The sequence below is a fragment of the Clarias gariepinus genome, chromosome 6 (genome assembly GCF_024256425.1).
Source record: "Clarias gariepinus isolate MV-2021 ecotype Netherlands chromosome 6, CGAR_prim_01v2, whole genome shotgun sequence".
Taxonomy (NCBI): domain Eukaryota; kingdom Metazoa; phylum Chordata; class Actinopteri; order Siluriformes; family Clariidae; genus Clarias; species Clarias gariepinus.
The window spans coordinates 32,966,660-32,977,500 of NC_071105.1; the positions used below are offsets into that span (position 1 = coordinate 32,966,660).

Below are 10,841 nucleotides of genomic sequence, written 5' to 3' on the forward strand. Positions count from 1 at the left end.
ACTGCGCTAGAAACAAGAGACTAAAGTCTTGTAGACGCTAATAATACAGAAGGTGGGAATTCCGAACGTCACATAAGTGTTTCTTTTAACACAGACCAGTATATACACATCATAACTCATCATACAAAAAAAGTCCCTATGGCTAACACAAGGAATGTGAGATGTGCGATAGCGAAAAGGGGCGGGGCTTCCAGGTAGTGAGGGAGTGTATAACGCCGGTGCAGATCATTTCAGATTGTCTCTTCTCCTGGTTTATTCAGTTTATGCTTTTTTTAAAACAGTATTGAGAGATAATTTGCGCTAGAGTACCCCCATGTCAAACTGCAGAGTCATCAGAGCTCTATTATTATTATTATTATTATTATCATTATTATTATTATTATTATTATTATTAGATTAAACAGTGAAGTAAATCTGGAGTTCCCTATACACTCATGCAGCTTTTATTTTCTCATCAGTGTTTAACTGATGGTACTTAGTTAGTAACCCAGTAACCCAGTGTAAAGATCTACCCAATGACCGAAACTTCAAAGCCCTTTTTAACTCTCTATCAAATACATGTATTTCTGTGGACAGCATCAGGCCGGGTCTGGTGCTCTGTATCATGTTTTGTCCCCTCTCACACTCACAGACTGGATGAGTCTGAAAGATTTGTGTTTGTCATCTGTGGCTTCCTGCTCTAAAAGCTTTTGTGGCGTCAGTGTAATGGTGTGTGTATCCTCTTGCCCTGCACTGGAAAACAGCTCCTCGCTGTCCAGTTTCCAAAACTGTACAGTATATGCTTGTGTGTGTGTGTGTGTGTGTGTGTGTGTGTACGGTGGTATGTAAATATGAGGTTCTGTCAACTACATGGTCACACAAAGTGAAACTTTATTCTCTTGATAAAACCACAGATCAGGTTTACATTGCAAACTAGTCCTGGTCACATGACTTGTCTTCACTGTAGAGAGACCAATGGAACGAGGACGAGCTGCCATATTTTGTCAGATGTGCGTACAAGGAAGACTTTCTAGGCAAAGTGGAATTCCTATATACATTCTACAAATGTATTTATTTAGATATTGTATATGTTTGTTTAACCATATACAATCAATATATAAACATATATGTTTTTTTTTTTTATTTAGTAAATCATTTCTCCCTCAATTCTTGTAAAAAAAAAAAGATTAAAGTTAGGGTTCGTGATCTCATTTAATTTACAAATGGAGTTTCACATGAAGCTCACAATCTGCAATTTCTGATTATCCAATTATAGATATTAAAGGTCTCGTCCTGTCTAAGAAAAGACAACATTTTCTTAAAAAAAGATTTTGTTCAGTCACTTTTGAATTAAGAATGTAAATACTAGAAAATTTAAGTCGATTAAGTTACATATTGGCATTATTTATACTCACTTCAAAGTCTATTTTTTGAAAAAAAAATTTTTTAATTGATCTCTGTTCACATTTGAGATGATACAATGCTGATGTTCCTTTATAATCCTGCAGGTGGCGGATATTTATACAATTGTGATACCTAATCTATAAAATCGCAATACTAATCGGATCGTCACCTATGTATTATGATAATATTGTATCAGGCGTTCCTGGGGATTTCCATCTCTAATACGTTTTTTTTTTTTTCCCAATTAGAGCGGTAACATTAAATTGATTATGCCTGGTAATTGATCTTTTGTTTTGTTCAATTCGACTTTTTCATTTACAGATTCATACTTTCTTTTTTATTATTAAGTACTTATTATTTTTTACACTTCCATTTTTTACAAAGTGCTTGCACCATACTCTGCTTGTTTGTAAGATTATCATCTTTTCTTCTTCTTTCGAGTTCATGGGGGGGTTGGTGCATTGTTGCCCCCTACTGGAATGGAGTGTGAAGCAGATGTTCGACAGAAATAAAAGATTATTGCTTTGTGAAAGAAATAAACTTTAAACTGTAACAAGTTATGCAGCATTTTAATGCTTATTAGAAACTTTTAGTACTTTTAATCCTTCAAGATCTGTAAGATATAGATGCTTAAGGGGAAAAAAAACAGACAATGCGTTTAAGTGGTATTGAAATGAATCAAATATCGCAACGGCCAAAAATTGTATCTTATTGAATGAACAGTCTTCCTGTGATTCACAACAGGAAATGACAGATTTCCCCATCTTTTCCACTTCTGCTAAACAAATTATGTCCCAGATGTACACAAGATACACAAGAGAGTGTGTGAGCAATACGCTCCGCTCACACGACCACAATCCCTAATGTGTTTAAAAAAATATATACCTGTATATTTATTTATTTTATTTATTTTTATAAAAAAAAAGGATGGATGGTGGTCACAGAAAACTTATGCCCATTTGGTCTCATTTGCTCCAAAACTCCTGGATTAAAATAATATTATTGAAACCAATGGATTTCCATATTAAAGGCAAGCTGACGATGCAAGATAAACTTGTATGGAGTGTGCAAAGACCGTTCAACTGATTTCATAAAATTGTTTTTCAAATGCAAAGAAAAGACAAACACCTTATAATTTTTTTACATTTAGGCATTTGGCAGACGCTCTTATCCAGAGCGACTTACATTTTTATCTCATTACACATCTGAGCAGTTGAGGGTTAAGGGCCTTGCTCAAGGGCCCAACAGTGGCAACTTGGTGGTTGTGGGGTTTGAACCTGGGATCTTCCGAACCGTAGTCCAATGCCCTAACCACTGAGCTACCCCTGGTCCTTTTTTAGCACTTTTAGCAGTGTATTTGTGCGATTTTCCATTATGCAACTAAGTTCAACCTTTTCTAATCAGAATTGATTTGCACTTTTTAGGCCTTTTTTTAAAACAAATTATTTACACATTTTAAATGGTCTAAAAGTTTTTAATTCTTTAAATATATATTGCGTCTTTTCTCTGAAAATAGAAACTGCTTCTGCAACACAGTGACATAGTGGGTATTATTATGTGGGCTCATACTGTACCTTCAGGGTTGAGGGTTTGATTTCCGCCTCCGGTCTGTGTGCATGGAGTTTGCATGTTTGCATCCTCCAGGTACTTTGGCTTTTTTCCACAGTCCAAAGACATGCAGATTAGACTAATTGGTGTTTTAAAACTGCCTGTAGTGTGTGTGAGTGTGTGTGCTTCTGCCCTGCGAGCGACCGGTGTATGTACCCCTGTCTCATGCCCCATGTCCCCTGGTATAGGCTCCAAGTCTCTCGAGACCCAGAACAGAATAATGAGTGAATGAGTAAGAATCCGGTCCTATCTTATACAAATACTTGCATTTTGTAAGAGTATTGCTGCTTCTTCTTTAGTTTATTGTCACTTGGTGCATTTAACCCCTAATGGCCTGGAGTGTGGAGCAGATTGTCAGGAAAATGTTTTTTTGTCATTTTTGTCCAAACTATTGCTTTATAAGAGGTACAACAGCATTTTAGTGTTTATTAGATACATTTAGTAGTTTTTACTACTTTTAATACCACCTACAGTACTGTAAGATACAAAGGGTGGATCTTTGGGAGCAAGGGTGGGAAAGAGGGACGTGAGCACAAGGAGGAGGGAAAAAACTTCAAATGTCAATCCTCCATAATCCTGGAGGACACAAACACTAATCTTACTTACTGCACCTTTAAAGGGGAGAAATAAAAGCAACGTCTAGATCAGAGTGTCCCTACACCGCGACTGTTGTCCACCACTCTGCTTTCACTGCCTCGACCCCACACACACACACACACACACACACAGACACACAGACACACACATACAAAATGGGATTTTATGTCACTTAGCGAGTCCCAGTCCTGCCTCCAGACTTTAAGTGTGTGTGTGTGTGTGTGTGTGTGTGTGTGTGCCCACATTCTGGTGTACTGAAAGCAAAGGCTGTCTCTGTGTCTCTGTGTCTCGAAAGCAGTAAAAATGGCAAAGTGCTAATTAGGGCCTGTCTTCTTTAGGGAAGTGATGACTCACTGTCTCGCAAAGGAACAGCCTTTTTTTCCCTTAACGTTCTGTTTTCCTTGTGGATTGATACCGCGGTGTGTGTGTGTGTGTGTTTGTGTGTGCACTTGAAAAATCTACCCCACACACATACTGTACAGATACAAAGCTAAAAACGCGTCATAATAAATATAATCTGAAAATCTGGTCTCTTTTACCTGCATGGTGTATCAGTCACTGGCAGCCCCGTCTGAAGAGCCCATAAAATATAAATGACTTTCGTACATAATTGATGTTCTTATTAGGGAAGGAAGCCCGAGGGAGGGCTGGAGCGCTCGGTGCCGCGTCTGGCGCAGGCGGCGAATTTCTACCCTGATATGACACGGGTTTGAAAAACGATACTGTCGGACACGGTGTAGAACAATCTGTTATTGGAAAGCGATATCACTGTTAGGGAGAGCGACGGAAGTTTCTGCACACAACACAAACGTGGGATTCTTTTTTTTTTATATATATATTCAAATCAGTGCAGCTTATTTTTTTCTTTGTGAAAGCAGGCCAACTCAGTTTTTATGGGTGATTTATTTCCACTGGGCTTCCACTTTATAGTAATTACACTTTTAAATTATATAAACACATCATAGTTAATGTTCTGGTGTATAATCCTTTCCTTCTACCAGCTTATTTGTGTGTGTGTGTGTGTGTGTGTATTCTGATTCCTTTGGTTTTAAATGGTATTAAATTTAGACCTAGAACAAAGTAATACAGTAAAAAAAAATGTGTGTGTGTGTGTGTGTGTGTGTGTGTGGAGCCACGCCACGCCCCACCAACAGAGCTGCGCAGAGCCGAGCAACACGCCAGGGGAGGGTGTCGTCTTATATGAGGTCACAAGAGGTGGGGGAATCAAATTGGCATAATAATTTTTTTTTTCCTTATGAAGTTTTTTTTTTCCACACAAACTGGAAACCTGTTTGAATGCCTGAAAATTACTAAAATATGAATTTTGCATGAAAAAGTATACATATTTTAAAAGTTCCACAAGCTAAATAACCATTAAGAAGCCGTGGTGGCTCAGGCAGTTGCTGTTTGGAGGGTCATAGGTTTATGCCTCACCACTGTTAGATCGTCCTGTTGGGTGTTTGTGCAAGACCCTTAACCATACGCTCCATACAAACCCAACACTGCATACAGTGCTGGCCCCATATATATATAAAGAATAGAAGAGACATAGCTGAAGAAAAAAATAACCCTTAAATTTTCAAATCTGATTGGTTAGATAGCATTGATTCATTTTCTACAAGAGCAAATTTCATGCAACAAAACATGTTTACTGTCAACTGTATATATCCATGCACTTATTCTAATACAACAACACTTTGATGGTCAGAGGTTGTCCAAAGGGGTATTAATTTTCCCTTTGTGGAAGGAGTCTCCAGTGTCAGTGCTTTGTAAGTCATTACTTTCCAACAAGCTGCTGTTTCAGTCTTATTTACTTAAAGAAAGAGGAACAAAGAGGACCTGGTGAGTAAAAGATTATTTATAGCTGCTATAATAAAAGTGATGTAATGTAAAAGTGGCATGTCAGTATCCTGTCTTACTGAGGTGCTGCGGCATTAAACGAAACTCTATTAACACAGTAACACAGTGTAACTATAGGCAAATGGCTATTTTATTAGAGGAATAAAGCACTTTGTAAAATACTGTTATGGGAAAATAATCAAGTAACTCACCACATCACATTTACTCTTTGTTTTTTCATTTTATTTTTTTATACAGGGAAATTCTCTTCCTACGTCTCAAACTTAGTCTCATGTAAAGTTCCATCCTGCTTACGGTATACCCATGTTCTTATTGAGTGTATTTAGTTTACATACTGTATGTCGGTGCACTGTACATACTGTAGTGTATCCCCATGTGTATCTCCACTGTGGTTCATTTCATACTACGCAAGTAAAAACCTTGTTTTAAATCCTGTATATACTGTATGTAAGCATGTTTATATCCTTCGTCGTCCCTTCTTTAAGTACTTTAAGCTACACTGTGTTTTCAGCATCACAGATATTCCTTTCAGCTCATTTAAAAGCCCTAAAGAAATCTTTTTTTCTTTTTTTTTTTGGTGGAAATAATTGCGGTCGAGTTATTTGTTTAGTGTTTCAGCTTTATGACTGAAGTCCTTGTAGCACAGCAATTAACCTTTAACTTTATGAACGATCCATAATTAATGTTCCTCTACAAGTAGCCTGTGTGCGTGTGTGTGTTTGTGTGTGTGCGTGTGTGATATTTATATAGTGAATTAAATGCAGCTCTTATGATCACTTGCTTGATTAGTTATAATGCTGTTATGTAATGGGGTTGACTTTTTTTGGTATTTAGATCAGTTTAGGTATTAAGTTTAGATTAAAAAAAAACTGAAACTAGAGATTTAGTACTGTTAACAGAACAATAACAACAATACTACCTCTTCTACTGTACTACTGCTATGACTACAGGACTACTACTGTTTTTTTCCCTACTACTAATATTAATAATAATAGTAATAATAATACATTACTAAAGTTGTGACCTAAAAAATCCTTAACTCAACCCTCAACTGATATCCAAATTATTGATTTATAATATAGTAAAGGAATAAATCCTTGTTTTTGCCATTAAATCCCATTTGACCAATACATATGTCTTCCTTGTCTATTCTGCACAACATACAGAATATAAAACACTATTATTGTTATATAACATTATTCCGCATAAATGTGATGAATAATTAAATAGCATTTTGGGATATTATGTATTCGGGATAGCATATTTAAGTTAGGAGTACTTTTGGATTTCTGAGTTTAATAAGGTCCATTTTGTTACCAAGTTTATGAATGTACTGTATTGTGCGGTTGCTGAGATTTGGCCAGTGAGAGTTTGTTCACAAGGAGGCCCTTGGGGAAAAAATGCCAAAATTCTGTTTTTAGAATATTTAAACTTGGATTTGTATGACAAGCCTTTTCCACCAGGATTTAGCTGCTACTGTACTTCTAAAAATACCCCGTTATGCAGCTTTTTGGTGAAGAAAATGCGCGTTCCTTTCTATTACAAGTAGGGAAACCAGCGTGGATAGTATTCATTAAAATGCTTCACAATGTTTAGGATAAAAATTTCTCAATTCTGTCGAAACATTCAGGAACATATGGTATTTATCAACTGATTTTTGCTAAAATTGAATAATTTGATACATAATCACATGTTGTTTGACATTGAAGACATGAGGAAATGCTTATTTTATGATTTATGGAAAAAAACAATTTTTTAAACATCAGCTTTACGTTTTTCAACAAGGGATTATTTTTTTTTAGCATAGGAGGACTTTGGTTTTGCTGTCTCTCCGAATCATGACAAGTTATATTTTGGTCATATTACTCTAAAGCATGAGAGAGAGAGAGAGAGAGAGAATACAAGCTGGAGAGTAAGTAACTGTTGCTCCTTTATTATTTTTTTGCACATAATAAACCGATAAGCACTGTTATTACTAATAAATAAGAAAGAAAACGTTCGCCTTAGCGACTGATGGCTGCATTACATCACCCTGACACTGAGCAGCAGATATTCTTACTGCTGGGCTGCAATCCTGCTAATGGATGCTTTTCATTTAAACACAAAAAAAACTCTTCTGCCATTTTCCCTGATTGTGTCAGTAAAAAGCTATTGTACTGTGCAGGATGGTTGAAGATTTAACGCTATACACTTTAGCCTGGATTTAGTAGAAGAACTGATGAACTAATCTCTTTTATAGTTGAATAATGAGTTTTTTTTCCCCATACAGTATATAACACTATTAAGAATCCTATCGTTATCAGTGGGTAAGATTCAGTAAGGTATTTTTTTTTTTCTTTCTTTCTTTACTTTTTTTTTTTTTTTTTTTGCACATCTTATCATAATCGATCCAATCTAAAAGACTGATTGGACGAGCAAAACTGATTACGCTCAAACGGCTTTGGATTGCAGTCATTCCGCAATCAACAAAAAATGAACCTATTTAAGCTTGCAGGTCGTGCCCACAGTTAGCCACACTGTACTGAACATGTCCTACATCTTTAAAAACGGATGTTCCAAATAAAAAAATATATAGGTCTGTGGATGATGATCCCGCCTGAGATGGCTCGGAGCTCACTGCAGTCGTTCCCGTGATCATTCAGTGAGTGTAACGCCTGATCCTTTAGAATCAAAGGATGGCTTGTCGCCAACTTGGGGAACAGACGCATCTGTCTGTGGGAACTGTACATGCAGTTATTCACGGACACCACTTACACGTTGAGTTAATGCCACATCCCCCATACAGTCCTGATCTCTCCTCAAGCCATTTTCAGATGTTTGGGTCATTAAAGGAGTTTCTGGGAGGCTGGTGTTATAGGCATGAAGTGGGCAGTGTGATCATGGCTCTGGTGTACTGAGAAAACTTTGATTTTTTTTTTTTATATTGATGGTATCCAAGGACTTGTGAAACGCTAGATTAGTGCATTAGTGTAGGGGATTAAATAGAGAAATGCGTTTAAGTAACTCTCAGAACTCTGTTTTGTTATTCTGCGCATTTAAAAGTCCCAGGTTGACATGAACACGCCTTCAAACAACAGTTTTGGTTTTGTTGTTTGAAGGCGTTGCTTTTTCTTTTATGCCATCAAGACGACTGTATAGTTCGATCATATACCTATATATCAATCAATTATTTAAAAGACAAAACAGTCATTTATAAGTGTATTATAAGTCCACCCTCTGCTCTCTCATCATTTTCATTCTCTGAACGTAACTCTGAAACACATGTAGCCAGGCTTACTGCAACTTTCTGAAGTCCTGCTTTAAAGCATGTATAAAATTTGCGCTTTCTGCCTTCTTTTACATCCATGACCTCTGATTGGCTAATGACCTTGGTATTGATGCAGGAGGGAGAGAGAGTAATCGTAATCCCCATCAATTAGAGATGTTGTTTAAGTTCTTATACCGGCACCAGGAGATTTATTATAAGATTATGCATTTCTCAGTATGGTGACATTTCCTGTTAATGAATATTTGATATTTTCGGAAGGAGTCTCCAGTGCCAGTGCTTTTAAAAACAGACGGCTTTTTGTTTTGTCAGTGACATCTTATATATTGTACTGTACATTGTTGAGGCAGTTCTCTTATTGGAAAATAAGCATCTTCTCTGTGTCTCTACAGGATCCCAGAAGCAAGCACAAATTTAAGATCCACACGTACGGCAGCCCGACGTTTTGCGATCACTGCGGCTCGCTGCTGTACGGCATGATCCACCAGGGCATGAAATGTGATAGTGAGTACATCCCTAACAACTCACTCCTGTTCTTATTTCAGATCGGTTTTAAAGCGAACTCTGGTAGGAAACCTACTGTAAGTTGAGACGATCTAAAGTTTTTTATGCCGCGCTGATGTATTTGTGTGTGTCCGCAGCATGCGACATGAACGTGCATAAGCAATGTGTGCTCAACGTGCCGAGCCTTTGTGGGACGGACCACACGGAGCGGCGGGGCCGAATCTTCCTGAAGATCGATGTGAAGGGAGAAGAGCTGCATGTTACCGGTGAGAGCCGACATAAAATCTGCACACGAATGTTTAGGTTTACTGCTAGAACATAAGTGGTAAAAGGAGCTAACTTGGTTCATGGAGGAATCTGGAAATGTGCACAAAAATGATGTGTATTTTTTATTTGAAAAAATATATTGAAAAAACGAAGGCATCTTAGGGCCACTAGCAAAAAAAAATGAAAAGTTTAAATATTTTGAGAATATGGTCATAATATTCTGAGGAAAACCGTAATAATAAAAAAAAAAAAAAAAAAAAAAATTAAGAATTGAGTTAAATACATTTTTAAAGTTGTGGTATTTCGAGAATAAACTTATTATACGGTGAGAAATAAATGTAATATATACGATTATAAGAATATTCATATTTAACATTTCTGCAATAAACCCTTTCAGAAAAGTCACAATAATTGATTTAATATTAATTTAATATATACATAATAATATTATGATTAAAAAGCCACAATAGTTATATTGTGTTAAAATTAATATAAATTAATACTGTAGTTCAAATTAATGTGACTCTTTTCATTAAATTTTACAAAAACTAAAAATTTATCTATGCAGTATTTAAAAAAAAAAATTTTGTTACATTTTTTTTTTTTTTACTGCATTTTGGTGTTCAAGTCAATCCGGGACTTCAAGTCAAAACCAATTGCCCTTTGCAAAAGACTTATGAATAGTGCAGACATTTTACAGAAGGCCGTACGTCTGCGAAAGAGATGAACCCAGCCGAGGTTGCTCAGAGCCCATGGCAGTCAATCCCATGAACAATCTGCAAGTGGAACGCCTGATTCTTAAAAGATCTTAAAAAAAAAAAAAACCTGTCGCCAGCTTGTGGAAGAGACACATCTGTCTGTGTGAAGTGAGCACACAATCATTCACCAACACCACTTACAAGTTACAGAAACTTGACTGAGATTTATTGCCGTTTCCACCGTACAGTCCGTCCTCACTTCAAGTCATTTCCACATGTTCAGGGCCATTAAAGGAGTTCCTGGGAGGCCAGCGTTTAAGTCGTGCAGCAGACAATCCGAACATGACTCCGACATATGGAGAAAACATTGTACCTCCAAGCACTAGTAAAACTCTGGTATAAGTGCATTAGTGCAGCAGGGGATTATATAGAGAAATAAAGGAAGTTTTTACTCTGTTGTGTTATTCTGCACAAGCAAGAGTCCCGGATTGATTTGAACACCAGATTGGCTCTGAATGTTGTAAGAAAACCACAAGAAGCTTTTCTTTGTAAAACATTTGTGGTCCCTAGACACACACACACACACACACACACAGACACAGACACAACAAACCACTAAAGCAAAATAAACAAATAGAAGCCAATGAGGTTAAACACAA

General features: G+C 36.8%; 1 protein-coding gene across 1 annotated transcript in view; it reads left to right on the forward strand.

Annotated features, from left to right (window-relative positions):
• The window catches only part of prkcaa (protein kinase C, alpha, a), a 183,011-nt gene that overhangs the window by 103,729 nt on the left and 68,441 nt on the right, over nucleotides 1-10,841 (forward strand). The window contains exons 4-5 of the mRNA XM_053498018.1: nucleotides 9,106-9,217; nucleotides 9,355-9,483. Coding sequence (XP_053353993.1) covers nucleotides 9,106-9,217; nucleotides 9,355-9,483 — 241 coding nt within the window. The remainder of the gene's footprint in view (nucleotides 1-9,105; nucleotides 9,218-9,354; nucleotides 9,484-10,841) is intronic.